This window comes from Pollachius pollachius (assembly GCF_949987615.1).
Source record: "Pollachius pollachius genome assembly, chromosome: 15".
NCBI classification, from domain to species: Eukaryota; Metazoa; Chordata; class Actinopteri; order Gadiformes; family Gadidae; genus Pollachius; species Pollachius pollachius.
In genome coordinates this window covers 8,408,525-8,423,321 of record NC_136948.1, presented here as the reverse complement: position 1 = coordinate 8,423,321, position 14,797 = coordinate 8,408,525, and the positions used below count along the sequence as shown (strand labels likewise).

The following is a 14,797-nucleotide window of genomic DNA, read 5'->3' as shown; positions in this document are numbered from 1 at the left end:
TGCTATAATTTTGTATAACTGAAAGAAGAAAGGAAAAGCGGTATAATTCATGCTTGTGAACATAAAAAAATTATTCTCCTCAATATGTACAGCTTGATTGAAAAATGCCACACAAAAGCACAGGCGGGCACAAAGGCTACTTCATTAGAAGAGATAACGCTCAGAAGCCATTCATTAATTTTGCCTCGCTAATTGGATGTAGCTCGGAGAAGGCAAAGATGTATTTTCATTAATTAAAAGACAAGGGAGCACGCCACAGTAGAGCAATTCACTGTACCGTCAATCTATATGTTTTACCTCTATCCATCAATCATTCGGTATATCTATCTATCTATCTATCTTGTCCATCTGCCTGTCTATCTGTCTATCCATCTATCTATCTAATTGTCTGTCTGTCAGTTAGTCAGTCGCTCTATCTATCTATCTATCTATCTATCTATCTATCTATCTATCTATCTATCTATCTATCTATCTATCTATCTATCTATATTTTTGTCAATCGGTCCCTCTATCTATCTATCTTTCTCTCTCTCTCTCTCTCTCTCTCTCTCTCTCTCCCTCTCTACCTTTCTCTCTTTCTCTGGATATATAAATATATATTTATGTGTATATATACAAATATATATACAGATATATCATCTAACTTTTAAGTGGGATTAACAACACATTATTTTCACTCAATGAGATGATACAAGGGGTGGGGGGTTGGCTGGTCAGCCGCTGAGGGTATCAGGAGGAGGTGGGTGATGGTGTTTGTGTGACTCTGTATGTGTGTGTGTGTGTGTGGGGGGGGGGGGGGTGTTTGCATGTGCGCAAGGGTGTGCATGTGAATGTGTGCATGTGTACATGTGTGCAAGTGTGTATGTGTGTGTGTGTGTGTGTGTGTGTGTGTGTGTGTGTGTGTGTGTGTGCGTGCGTGCGTGTGTGTGTGGACGCAGGACAGGGGGGGCGTGAAGCCGTCACACTGCAGGGCAGATCAGAGCGTATCAGCAGAGTCAGCATGGCATCTTTTCTATTTATGCCACAGCACAAAATCATCCCCCTAAGAAACCCATGCATTCAGTCTAAATAAAACTGTGCCAATTAGGCTCTATCGCCAGGTGAAGATGCGAATGGGGAAGGGGGGGGGGGGGGGGGGGGGGGGGGGGGGGTGTTGGTGGGCGATGGGGGGTAGACAATCTGGAAAGGGCTGCCTCCTTCAGCAGTGAGAAACACATCTTTCCCCCCCCTACCAAAACCAACTCTCACCAAATGAGATGTAGCCCGAGGCGGTATATTAAAAATGCATATCAAAGCAAAGGGAGAGAGGAGAAGAAATGGACGTGAGAGCGTCCAACTAAACACATTTGCATATCTAACTATCAAATTGCCTTCCCCCAGCTCTCCGCACCAAGAGCCAAAATGATTAATCAAATAATTCAGAAAAAATTATTTACAACAAAATGAAACAATAAATAAATATATAAATACCCAGCAAGGGCAGCGAAGCGGTGGCATGATGCTGTGTGTTTTGCTACACATTCCGTGTTGACACAAACGTAAAACTCACAGCTTTCTTCAGGTGAAGTGCTGCAGTTAGTTAACTATTTACCGCCAGGTCATAATCACACAGCACAGGGTGACGCGGAGACACACAAACACAAAGTATGTGCATACCATAACCATTACCACTACGTATACTTTATACTTTTTTCAATGCGGTTTATATGTCACATATGTTTATGCAAAATAGTGTGAACATTTGTTATCACTGTTAACACTCTTAAAAGACAACTCTTATCTGTTGTTATAATAAAAAAAAATCATTCCTGTTAAATCCAGCATTTGTCATAGAAATATGTGTGGACTTTTCTAACACAAAACAAATAAATAAATCATTCTACATATAACCACTTAATGGGTAGGTCAGTGTGAAATCCCCAGGGATAAATGTTTTGTCAATCAGCTTTAAAATGTATTTATTTGTTGCTGTTCCTCGTGTGCTTTATCAGCATATCAGATTTTCTAATTATACAAATATGTCTCACGAGTGGTCTGGTGACAAAGCAAAAGAAGAAGGCACGGTTGGATATTTGGCTTGAGTATCAGCCATCTGCCATGAAACTAAACAGGCTATAGTTTATCTCATCCCCTCAATATAAACAACATCATGCCTCGTTTCTACACTGGTGCTGCATGGGCTTTTCACAATCCTGCTATTGCGACAATTTCTCGGCAACACACTGGCATTTGCAGTCTGCTTGTGTTTAAATACATATGTGTGCCGAATTGTCTGGTGAACGGCGACGGCTAACAGAAGTCCCTGCTATCGGGCCTATAGCCAGAGCCAACAGATGCAACGCACTGACTCTGCACAGCTCCTAAATCTGCTGTAATTCTTAAATGGTTTGAACTTAGTGTGCTCCTAGCTTAACGATAGACACTTTTTAGCGAGGTTAGTTCACTTATTTCACAGAAAACATAATTTCCCCTCACCCAGATGACACATTCAATCACACCGACACCATAATAGACCAGCTTATTCCATAATGAATTTTAAAAAAAACAACAGTTTATTGCTTGCTATGTTTTAAACCTTGGGGATCGATCCTTAATTTTTAAAGGCATTAGTGCACTTCGGGTAAATATAATTGAATTCAGCATTATGGAGCCCGGAGTCATAAAACGTCAAGCGGAGGAGGAGCTGCACCACAGTGCTAATCGATACGAAACAATTAAATAAATCTACATCAACGGCAAAGCATAAAAAAAGTCCAACTCCATACGAACCATCATATGCCTTGTGAACTTGACATTGGTGGTCAGCCTTTAGTCCTGATATCTATCTCAATAGGGTTCCACTTTCTCCACCTCCGCAGCCAAATCCGAGGCTATACACGCACAGACCAGGGGCAGCGCCCACAGCCCACAAATAAAGCTCTTTTCTCTTTAAATATCAGCCTAAAGCAAAAGCTTAGCGCTGATACCCTGCTTTAATGTTAAACCTGCGGAACACATAATTGCTGCGCGTTTTCGGTGTAGGCTACAGCACACACTACACTAACAGCCATGCATGCAGTCGAAGACACACACACACACACACACACACACAATAACACAAATACACACACACACACACACACACACACACACACACAAACAAACACAGCCACGCAAACCCATAGACACGCACACACACACGCACACAGACACACACACGCACGCTCGCACGCACGCACACACACACACACACACACACACACACACACACCCAAACATTATACACACATGAATGCCCCTAATCAAAAGATTAAAACAATAACTCTTTCCATTGTGTCACTCCCAGCTTTTGACCTTAGAACAACGACCGTCACTTTTTTTTTCTACAAAGCACTTAGCACCCTTTGCTTATGGTTACAATATAAATATATATACTCAGCCAAAGTAACGTAAAAAAGCACGACTTGTGAAATGGCCAACAAATATTTAAGTGTCTTTTCAAAAACGTCATTTTGAGAACTGTGTTTATAATAAATAAGCTCAGAGAAGCAGACACGTCCGCTTTCAGCAGACTAGTATTTCCTTTCACAGCACCAACGCATGCAGACAAAAATCAATAGCCATAGGCCTACACAAAAGCATCCACATTAAACAACTTTTACATTCCATATTAAAGAGAGAGAATGGGACTTACATGATCTGCAAGGTTAGTCGAAGATCCCGATAGCTCCTCGTGATCTGATTTTGAGCTGCCATCCCGTTCGTCAATAACTAGATCTATTGGCATTTTTCCTTTCAAACAACTGATGTACCGGTGGCAAAAATTGTCGCAGAGCTCATGCACCTAGAACAAGGGAAACACCTTGGTTCAGGATGGGGAAACGCTGAGGTCGGTCCAAGAATAACTCAAATTAAGGGATATTATCGGCGGAGTCAAGGAAACAATAGTGAAATTGTTGCGGTGGTTATTATTCTCCAGGGACAGGAGCAACAAGTTGAGGGACAAAAACAATAAACAAGCAAGCTATAGCCTACGCTGGATAGATAATAAGTATTTGATAGAAAATCTCAAGATCAATAATAATGTCAATGCATGCAAAATGTCGAAGGCATTTCGTCAATTATAGTAACGTGAATACATACATTTTTAAATGTATATATAGTTTCAACTTTTTGTCACAGGTACTGTATCGATGTTAGATACAACGGCCTATTGTATTTGCAAAACAATCATTGCATTCAATGATGTAGGTCTATGCAGTTCTTTATTGGAATTAAGATAAAATAAAAAAAAACGGTGTTTTCCATCGCATTGAGCTTAATAATTTAAAAACATGATAAAAAATATATAATAGCATTTACCTTTTCTAATTCCAAAAGGTGAAATCGTAATACTTGTATGGCTTGTATCATCTGTAAAAAAAAAAATAAGAAGAACAAGAAGAATACAATTAGCATATTTTCTTTACCATAATGCCACAACAATATCATGGCAAAAATGTCGACAATTTTGAGTCAGTGAATTATACAATATCTTCCCTTCATTGAATCTCACGAGTATATGCCCACCACAGGGACTACATGTGTTATACATGTTATAGGCCTAAATGTACATCCTTCTAAATTTGACGTTACAATTGTGTCCAGACTTTTCCTCACATTATACGTTTGTCCATGATTTGAGCTTTAATAGTCATTTCCAAAGTGCCCTAAGGCAAATAAACAAAGTTAAAGGCAGATTGTGTGCACATAGCTTTCTAGTGACCATGGCTACAGGGAAGTTGACCCGCCGAGGGAATCCAGCGTCTATCCCATAATGAGGCTACGCTCTCGGCCTCCTGTTGGTAGCATTTCACGTTGCCACTCCACACCCCTCTGAGCAATAATCCGAGCTTTATTTTGAAACAATGTATTTGTCCTTGAATGTTTACTTTCTGGAATATGCACTCACTTTGCCCTGGGTATTGTTGTGGTTATACGGACCAGTGTCCACACAAATTAGGAGAGTTAATAATAGGTTGGGAAAAAATGATATATTTAGCGACATAGAGCAACATCAAATGATGGGCTTACCAAATTGTCCAACTCTGGATTTGATGAAAATAAAGGTTTTTCTGCGCGGACCTAAAAATGCACACAGAATATGAATATTAATTTACATGTGGAATCCGCAGCCTAATTATGCAATCGTGTAATGCAACAATATCTACGTTATTCATTTGACTCAATGAAACAATTAACGACACATTATTTCCTATAATTAAAAAAAACATAAATACTCTCAAATGAGTCCCATCCACTGTAACTTCCACTGTAAACCATAATCCTCCGAGCTCCTATTGAATGCACAACGCGCGGCCAAAGGTGATTTGAGGGTAACACGTTATAAAATTGACCTGTTTGGCAAAGACTGCGATGTCCTCGTTGAATGAATCTGAAGAGCAGACGTCGCCGCCCGCCACGCCGGGCTCCCTCGGAGTGCAGGTCGCCAGCTCGCACTTCTCAAAAACCAGCGCGAGCAGGGGAAATAAAGGGTGACTGCAAAAAGAGAGAAGACATAGACCATCTATTTTAACCCATGCTCCCAGAAAGACTCGGCGTACATGCGATCTGAACCACCCCAGCGAGTGCGTGTATAAGATAACTAAAATATAACAAACAAAACAACTCATCGAAGCTGTGAGGTGGATGTAAGTTACGCTTTACGGCACTGCCAGACCCATGTAAAAGATGAGCTTTTATAATTAGGGAGCTTTAATTATACAATGGCTGTTCTATTCTAAAGCCCTATTGTCGCCACAAAGCACTGAGTAAAGGCAGTTTATGCCTAAATATGAATAAGTTATAACTCATTGCATGTTGTGCTGTTGTGGTTCGGACAATATTTCAGAAAGCATCTAAGAACTTTTTGTAGTCGAAATCAAAACAAGTCAGCCTACTTGAAGACAATAACAAGTTTGTTTTTTGCTTCGTGCTTTGGCTACCATATCCTTATTATAATATAGTCGTTAAGGCTGTATGAATCCCAATTTAAGAATGTAGGATGTATTTTTTTATTATAGTAGACTGAACATAAATATATATATTAATTCTCTTTTAAGGGTGTCACTTGTAGTTTCATGATAAGTGCGTAAAATCCAAATCCACTAGAATGACCTGCCTAAAAACGTCTAAATTATAATTGCCATTTTAATAAAAACAAATCAGCAGAGCGCAATCCCACATCCAGAAAACACTGCAATGATTCGCCGTAGGTATACAAGAGTTTCTGTTTTCTTCACCTACCCATAAATTTGATCTTTATCCCTCTTTAGAACGTCGTTGACAGCGGAGCCCATGCTAGTGGGCATAACGTTGGGATGGGGGGCATGAGCCCCGTAGTGCTGGCTGGCGTGGAGCGGGGGACCATGGTTCAAGTGATGGACCTGAGGAAGCGGCCGAGGAGCGTGCGGGTCTCCGTACATAGACGCCGGGACTCCCACTCCGTCCATCCCACCGTAGTGGGCCAGCTCATCGTACTGGAACAAAAAAATCATCAAATCAAGCGTTAACCACCGCCGCACCGACTCTTGAACAAAACCGATAGAGATACACAGCTGTTGTATTAAACGTTGCTTTTACAATTTCCAAGACTATAAGAAATACACTCGTTTGCTTTTGCCTTTTACTCTAGCGATGTTGGAGAAAAATAAAGAGCATAAACCACATTCCTCTCGCTGCGCCGTACATTGTTAAAAGTAGAAAGTAGACCTATGGCTAAAACAATCAATGCAATCCAAAAGATTTGTCATTACCAAAAACATTGTAAACTTCTTTATCGCCGAAGGAGAGTTACTTTGGCAAAACACCGAATTAGTTTGCAGTCCTCTGTGAAAGTGCTCCACGATACACGCAGAGGCAGTCGGTTAAGCAAAGGCTGTCACTTTGCTTGAAGAGTAAGGCACTGCAAAAATGTCAAATATAGGTCTACTGTCTTACGAATACTTTGTAAAGTAGCTCCCACCGACAAGAGGATAGCGATACTGAGGCCTTCCTATAATGGATTTGTATAGATAAGTGTTGGAGATTTAAAACCTACCCTTTGCGCCATCAGACTGCCCTCCAATAAACTCCTCAATGTGTCGAATATTTAATATCCCAGTACGGTTGGAAAGTGATTTAGTAGTAAGATTCCCCTTTCAAACAACTTTGCGAATTCTCCTATTCGCTAATGTGCTTCAGTTGAAGTAGTAGCATGAGGAGTTTTACAATTTTTCTTGTTTTCCTCTTTCCTCAAAAAAGAAAAAAATGCGCCAAACTGAAGGTTACAATCGGCCCATCAACAACCTGCATGTAACTAAACTGTCGTGTCTCATGGCTTTTTGCCACTCCAGCTGTCAATCAAAGCCAGAGGTTGTCAAGGTAATGAATGAATGATGGTTGGTGATGATGTTCAAGAGAAGATGAATCTTTTTAGCCCGTTTTCATCCCGCAAGTCCGCGTCCCCTTCTCTCACTCCGGATCGCTGTGTTGTTTTATTGTAAGTGTAAAAAAAAAGAAAAATCAGAAGAAATTAAGGGATCGCAGTTGCAGATCTTTCCTCCTTTTTCCCCCCGTAGGTATTTGGTCTATCTCGCGGTCTGAGATGAGTGAGTGTCAGCGCGTGTTGGCAGGTTGGCTGCTTGCTTGCTTATAGAACAGAGTCAGTTCGCTGCGCTGATCGGTGGGCGAATGAAATGACGGATCCCGGAAGTAGTGGTGGCCATAGCCAGTCCTGCAGCAGCTCGACGAGAGAGGAGAGACCCAATCCTGTGATATGCAGAGTATGCACGACGAGGACGGCTTCAACTCTTCATGGGGGAAAAGCCAAACAACACTTCTTCTTCTTCTTCTTCCTCCTCTTCTTTTTCTTCTTCTTCTTCTTCCCCCAGCAATTCCTCTCGTCGAAAAGACTCCTGAAGAAAAACAGAAATCGCAAGATAAAGAAGTTTTTTTTTTTTTTTTTTTAACCAGCGCGGGTGTTTAGACTGCAGCTGTTAATAATACCGAGTCGAATAAATACAGCCGAGACTAATTCACATGACATAAAAAGCACATTAAAACAGTATTAAGCATGATGATTTCCAAGTTTTACGCACGGTCATCTCTTAGAGATAGAGATTAGCAGTCAGATATTCGAACTTTTATCCAGCTTTCCGATTACATGCAATGAACACGGTATAAACCATGAGCATCATAAATTAAAAGTATCTGATGCATTTTGAGTTTAATTTATGAGCATGACGCTTACTTGTTATCTGTGGTGGGGTTACAGCCGGTGTGCCTGCAATAGGCTATCTACAGCAATACCTTCCAATCTCACAGATAATTATGCTATATGGCCCGTTAAGGGAATTAAACAATACGGACCACCCCTCTAAGCCTAGAATGAACTTTTCCAGGCAGAGAAAGCTTTTGTGGAGAAGTAATTTTGTGTTTTTCTTTCCTCCAATCCCCTGTCTTGATAGAAATCGTGCCTTACCTCGGAGTAGTCAATTATCAAAGCTCCCCAAGACCATCAATCATGTGAGGAGATTGAAGTTTAGAGGAGGAGCAACGCTCCGGCCATTGATTCCACTGAAGCCCTATTTTCCCCCTCAGCTCTTAGGAACAACACAGGAGCAGGCCATTTATCCCCTTTAATATTTAACTTCATCAACGATAGTGTGCCCTGTGCGTAGATGACATCATCGGCGTATTGATAGGTTTTCACATACAGGCATCCTCTTATGGCTATCCTTGATTTTTTTTTTGGTGGAAAGTCGACCAAAGTACTCCAAGGTTTATGATGAGCCAGACACATGTACGGAGAGGGAGAGAAAAAACAGGGTTGTTTGGATGCCGTCGGAGGGTCAACAAACTCCCCCCAACTCACAACAACAACAACCAAAAAAGCCATACGGTTTATCGAGCCGCACAACAGAAATAGCAATTAAAAAGATTTAATAAATGAAGCAGTGACAACGCTTATGTTTGCTGGCATAAGGGGTGGGAAGACGCCCGGCACACGAGCAAAAAAAGCAGGACTGCAGGGTTGACAAACGGCTGTGTGGACATTTGGTGCGTGCAATACCCCAAGAAGGAACTACAGCGCGGCGCGCACAGCCCCGTGGCGATCACCGTCTCCAGGTCTCTCTCCTCAGCACTCTGCGCTCTGACCGCCGAGCCGCTCTGTAAACACAACCAGCAGCCAGCAGTGTGTGTCTGCTGCCGAAGACTGCTCCTGCTATTTTTATAAGCTAAATACTATCGTTCACATTGATTTGTGCATTAACGGTTTGACTCTTGTTCTTTTCCTCCTCGGGACCAGCGTGGTGAGTAGCCAAAGCCCTTTTACTGTAGTATAGCGTAACCATTGTGATGGGGGGTGGGGGGGAGTGGGGGTTATAAGTGAGTTCCGCGTGATTGGGTGTCCTTGACTGCGCTGTGTAATGGGAAGTTTTGTAATTGTTTTATTAAATTGAACTGCGTTATTGGTGTGTTCAGGTTTTAGTCAGTGTTTTTGTGTTTAAAATGTAGTTTCCGCGAAATATATTGAAATGCTTGAGCGAAAATAAAAAAAATAAAACATTAATCATAAAAAATGCTACATCGTTTCGCTTTTATTTTGAAAACATGTAATTATCCCCCAAAAGGACGGATGCAAACAGTCAAGAGAGCGTGCGAAAATTGCAACGCTTAATTATGCGTAACCGATGCTTGCTTCTCCAGAAACGTATTATGTGCCCTTAAACACCCATCGAGAAATTGGACGGGTTGCATTATTAAAAGTTCTTACTTTTGCTAAAACGTTGTGGTCAATTACGGGGAACAACAGCCTATGACCAATGCGCGTAAATATATTGCAAAAGGGCATTACATCGAGCTTAAAAAGTGTATATGTAGTGTGTTGTCCATGTACAACGCCTTTTTAATGTGTTATTCTAACTTGTATTTAACACTTTTTTACGCCCAATGAAAAAATAGCCTACAATATTCAAGTTGGTATTAATTAAGACGTCTAATAAATTAGGCATACAATAGATTACTGTCAACAAAAATCCCCAGCTCTGTATTATAGAGGAAAGTCTACTACATTAGCCTACTATATTACTATATTCACAATGGTCTGGTTTACAATGCGATTGTATACGAATGGGAGGGAGAAAGAAATCAGTGTAACTCCGCGCGTAACTGAGTCAACGTGTAGATCATTCACCACTACGGAGGATGGCATTAACAGGCGGTAAAATTTCATCTGGTGGTGTCAAATTGAGGTCATTTTAGGGTTAAAGCGCTCGGTGTCCGCGCGGGACAAGGCCAGCTGCGTTTGGATTCATTAGGGGACAAGGGATCCATTTCAAGGAAAACACTACGGAGACAAGCACGAGGCTAAAGATCCTCTCCATGTCATCCTTAAGGTGCATATTAAGAAGCCCCACTGTATAATCCAACAACACCCCCCCCCCGCCAAAAAAACTTCAATTTTCTAAGTCAACCCTCTATGTTGACACACTAGCAGGACTTATCTGGGCCCTTGTTGCCCTGAGGTTTGCCTCTCTCTCTATGCAAGCCTGTTGCCCGATATGGAGAGTTGTATTGTTGGTTTAATTCCTTCAAAAAGATCACTGATATGAAACGAGTTTTAAATCCTCTTAGTGACCTTAAACACTCTTGGGGAAACAATTGTCCATGAACCACGGGGACAAATAAAATCGACTTAATCTCGTTTGTAACTTTGTTCTTTCGTTGGCCCTTCACCGGTAGGCTATTTTAGATTATGCAAATGAACAGGACTATGTGGAGAGGCTCGGTTAGATCTAGATCACAGGCGAGGTAAGCATACTAAAGGAAACCAGCATTCTTTGCTTTGCGTTAGGGGTGTGCCGATTTAAATATAAGAAGGAGTAGGGTAAGATACTGCATTTGGGTTAAAGCCGTATAGGCCTTTAACTTCAGTGCTCAGAAGAGCTGTAGCCAATAGTCAACAGTTACTATTCCATTATCAAAATGTAACCTACATGGGATGAAAGTGGTACATATAAATCATTATTTACATTAGGTCATTTTTACGTTTGTATGTTGCCTCTATGTTTTCCTCTAACTGAAAGGCGAGGATTTCAACCACCTGAACTCTCTTTGACCTCCGACTGAAATGTGACTAGCGTTTCAGAAAGTTGGAGTGAGCAACTCAAATACTTACAAAAGTTTCACGACTAACTGTAAATTCTTCAGCTCCAAAGCCTTATTTTCCCCTCCACCGATTCTCGGAGACTGGTGTCAGAGGGTTAGTCAGGGAGGGGTGGGAGGGAGAACGGAGGGAACAGAAAACTGTAACTGGCTTTCTCCTTGGTGCTATCGGCTACCGGAAGGCTTTGCAGAGGCACCGTCATATGCGCAGCCTTCCAGCGACACCTGGCGGAGTAAACAAATAGCGGGCAACGCACAAACGCAAGATATCAAATTGGGCAACGGAACATATAAAACGATTACTCTAGAATTACTATAGAATTATCATTAGGACTATAGGGGTTATATACTGTGTTTTTAATATATAGCATTATTAAATACCAAATTGAATACACATAGGCTACGTTTGATTATGGCACACAAATTAGACAATTAATTGTTTTTAGGTAGACCCAATTAATCGAATGAATAATAATGTTCGTTGTTTTTTCTACAGTGTATTGGTTATTTTCGATCGTTATTTTTAATGTTCTAAACACAGTTATGATATACCTAGTTAATAAATGGGATATTTTAGATATTATTGGCAAAAAATGTATCCAATAGGCCTATAAGATATTTATTTTAATTTTACTTTAAATTGGAGTTTACAGTTGTCAATAGGATGGGATTTTAATGGTATCGATAAACATCTGACAAGTCAAAGCAACGTTAAGCATTTAAACCACTATTGCAAGGCCGTGGTTGATAAAATGAAATTTTAGCCCCTAGGAATTATGACATGACCATAAAATATGTCAAGATATTGAAAATAGCTTAAACAGATCTACAACATACTCTAAACGATCTAACCTTAACGAAAAAGAGCCCCGTGCCGATTACAACCTACAAATAATTCGGACCACTATGGTTGCTACATTTTTGGAAAGAGTGCTTATGTGTATATGTATGCAATTATGTCCATTTCTTAAATAATAGTCCTGGAGTATTGGCGATTCGTGAAATGCAAACGATGTATTGTTATCTTATAGATTAAACTAAATGTCAAAATAAACTCGACCTTTAGGGCCTAGACTAGACCTATTTCTTTATTTATTTTGTATTATTATAATTGAATAGGCAATAACAACAGAGCCTATACGCGTGCCAACAGAAGCAGACAGTGTGTACTCCTTGCTTGACAGTTCACTGCCTCCTCCCGGGAGAGCCACGGCTCTATCCTTGGCTGTGACACAGTTCCACCGTCAGGTCAGAGGATGACTGGCGTTAACGCATATAGGCGACCAAATGCTCCCCTAATGAGCTTGCGTCGGGTGTCGCGCCCAGAATACCGGCTGTAGGTAGGCTACATGTGTTGGTAATCTGCAGGGTTTAATCCCAGTGTTTCCACTCTAACACGCTACCAACATCCCCCGCAGAGGAGTGCGCAGCCGTGCCCCGATCGCCTTATCAGCCACCTCAAAAAGGGGGCTTTAACTGTGAATTTTTATTTCGGATTGAATGAGTCGACGTCTGCAGAGGCCCGCATTCAGCCACATTATGGGATGTAATTGAGAGAACTTTAAGTGTAGCCTGGGAAACCGAGAAGTTAATAGCGCTGACCCTCTTGCGTTGCCTCTGTCGCTCATCATTTATCAGGCTTAAGGGGCTTAAAGAGCCAGCCCAGACCCACCTTTTATTACATATCAAACCCTCTCTGCCTTATCTACATTATAGCAAATACACGCATCGCTGCCTGTTATGCGGATTTGAAAAATAGAAACACGTTCAATAAAGTACCCCCCTTGCCCGCCCCCCTCCTCCGATGATCAGAGGGGAGCGAAAAGAATATTGCTTTGGGCACAGAGGAGATGGATTTAACCCTTCATTAAATCGTCTTAATTCACCTCTCCGACGTTGAAAAATGAACATAAATTCTACCCTTGAGTTGTTTGTCCAGTAGACGGCACAATGGGATATGTCTTATATGAATAAGTGTTAAATCCTTTCACGGTATTGTTATTATTCAAAATTGAATAATCAAGTATGCGTTATATTAGATCTTGAATAGAACAACTCAAGCTTGTCCCTACCACCTTCCCTCAATGCTTAAGAAATGGAGCCTATATCATGTAAATATAATACAAATGACCGTATTTTTTTTAATAAAAGTATCGGCTTCTATAATAGATGAGTTAACATAGATATTGGCAAAAAATGGCCTATATAATCGTTTTTTTTTTACTGAAACGATATGGCTGTAGGCAAGAAGTTTCGGACTATTTCCTATCTATTTACACACCTTCATAATAAATGGAAGGCCTACACCATACACAATTATTTCGATTGTGAGAACGTGTCGATTCTTAATTTCTTAATTTATCTGAATAAATAACTGTTATTCTGATGTTATTTGATCTTAAGCAAGAATTATTGTTCAAGAGCTGAAATCCATGTTGTAGGACTATTATTTGTTGTGCTGATGCATAAAAAATGCTAATCTATTACTGTGTGAATGGTGTGACGTATATTTTACAATTGTATTATTACTGTTTTTCTATGGTTCCAACTTGATGGTAGATGTGAAAGTTGTTACTCCGTCCGTCAGCCACTACGCAGCTGCATTCACACACACACACACACACACACACACACACACACACACACACACACACACACACACACACACACACACACACACACACAAACACACAGACGGGCACACACGCACACACACGCACACACAAACATACAGATAAACACACACACACATACAAATACAGACACACACACACACACACACACACACACACACACACACACAGCAACGGGTCTTGATATTCAAGTCACAGCACAGAGTAAACACCACTCTCTTATTCAATAAACATCATCGACATGGCGATGTAGCTACCCAGCCAATTGCAAATAAGCAAAACTCTCCTAGTGTTTCTGTTGTGTTGCTGTATGTGTGTCTGAAATAATTCCATTTTGAACACTGGTTTGTTTAATCATTGCTGGTTGTATATTGTATTACCATGTACTTCCTTTTGTGAACTACTCAGAAAGTGTGTTGTATATTTGAAAGCCTGCATTGCAGGGATTTTTTAGACTCATTATCAAGTGGCATTAAAATATTTGACCCATCGTTTTTTTGCCTTGTTCTTACTTATTCAATGAGTTTCCTGATATATTTATTCTCATTGAGACTGAAGCTAAATGCATATTGCAAGCTCATTAGTCAATCCTCCTATAATATCACACACACAAGAACCTCTGATAATTCAAACAACTAAAATTAAAGAACTGTTTGTATCATTGATACAATGTTACTACCCCCCCAACACACAAACAAACACACACACACAGAAACACACCAACACACACAAACATGACCAGATGAACTCCCGACACCTCTGGGGTGATTTGTGACGATTTAAAAACATCATTCACTTTGCTTCAACATTTGTGGAAGTTGAGGTATACAACCCAGGTACACTACTGTAGATGAGTTGCTTTGTGGATGCGTTTGTGTGTGTGTGTGTGTGTGTGTGTGTGTGTGTGTGTGTGTGTGTGTGTGTGTGTGTGTGTGTGTGTGTGTGTTTGTGCGTGTGTGTGTCTGTTAGTGTGTGTACATGAGTCTTTGTGTGTGTGT

At 40.8% G+C, this 14,797-nt stretch overlaps 1 protein-coding gene across 1 annotated transcript in view; it reads right to left on the bottom strand.

The window, feature by feature from the left end:
- Nucleotides 1-7,727, bottom strand: part of meis2a (Meis homeobox 2a) — a gene marked incomplete at its 3' end in the record, with an annotated part of 19,704 nt that extends 11,977 nt beyond the window's left edge. Inside the window, exons 1-6 of the mRNA XM_079752252.1 lie at nt 7,058-7,727; nt 6,265-6,497; nt 5,376-5,517; nt 5,053-5,103; nt 4,342-4,392; nt 3,674-3,823 (exon numbers count right to left, since the gene is read on the bottom strand). Of these exons, the coding sequence (XP_079608378.1) occupies nt 3,674-3,823; nt 4,342-4,392; nt 5,053-5,103; nt 5,376-5,517; nt 6,265-6,497; nt 7,058-7,069 (639 nt within the window). The 5' untranslated portion in view covers nt 7,070-7,727. The remainder of the gene's footprint in view (nt 1-3,673; nt 3,824-4,341; nt 4,393-5,052; nt 5,104-5,375; nt 5,518-6,264; nt 6,498-7,057) is intronic.
- Between the last annotated feature and the right edge of the window lie 7,070 nt (nt 7,728-14,797).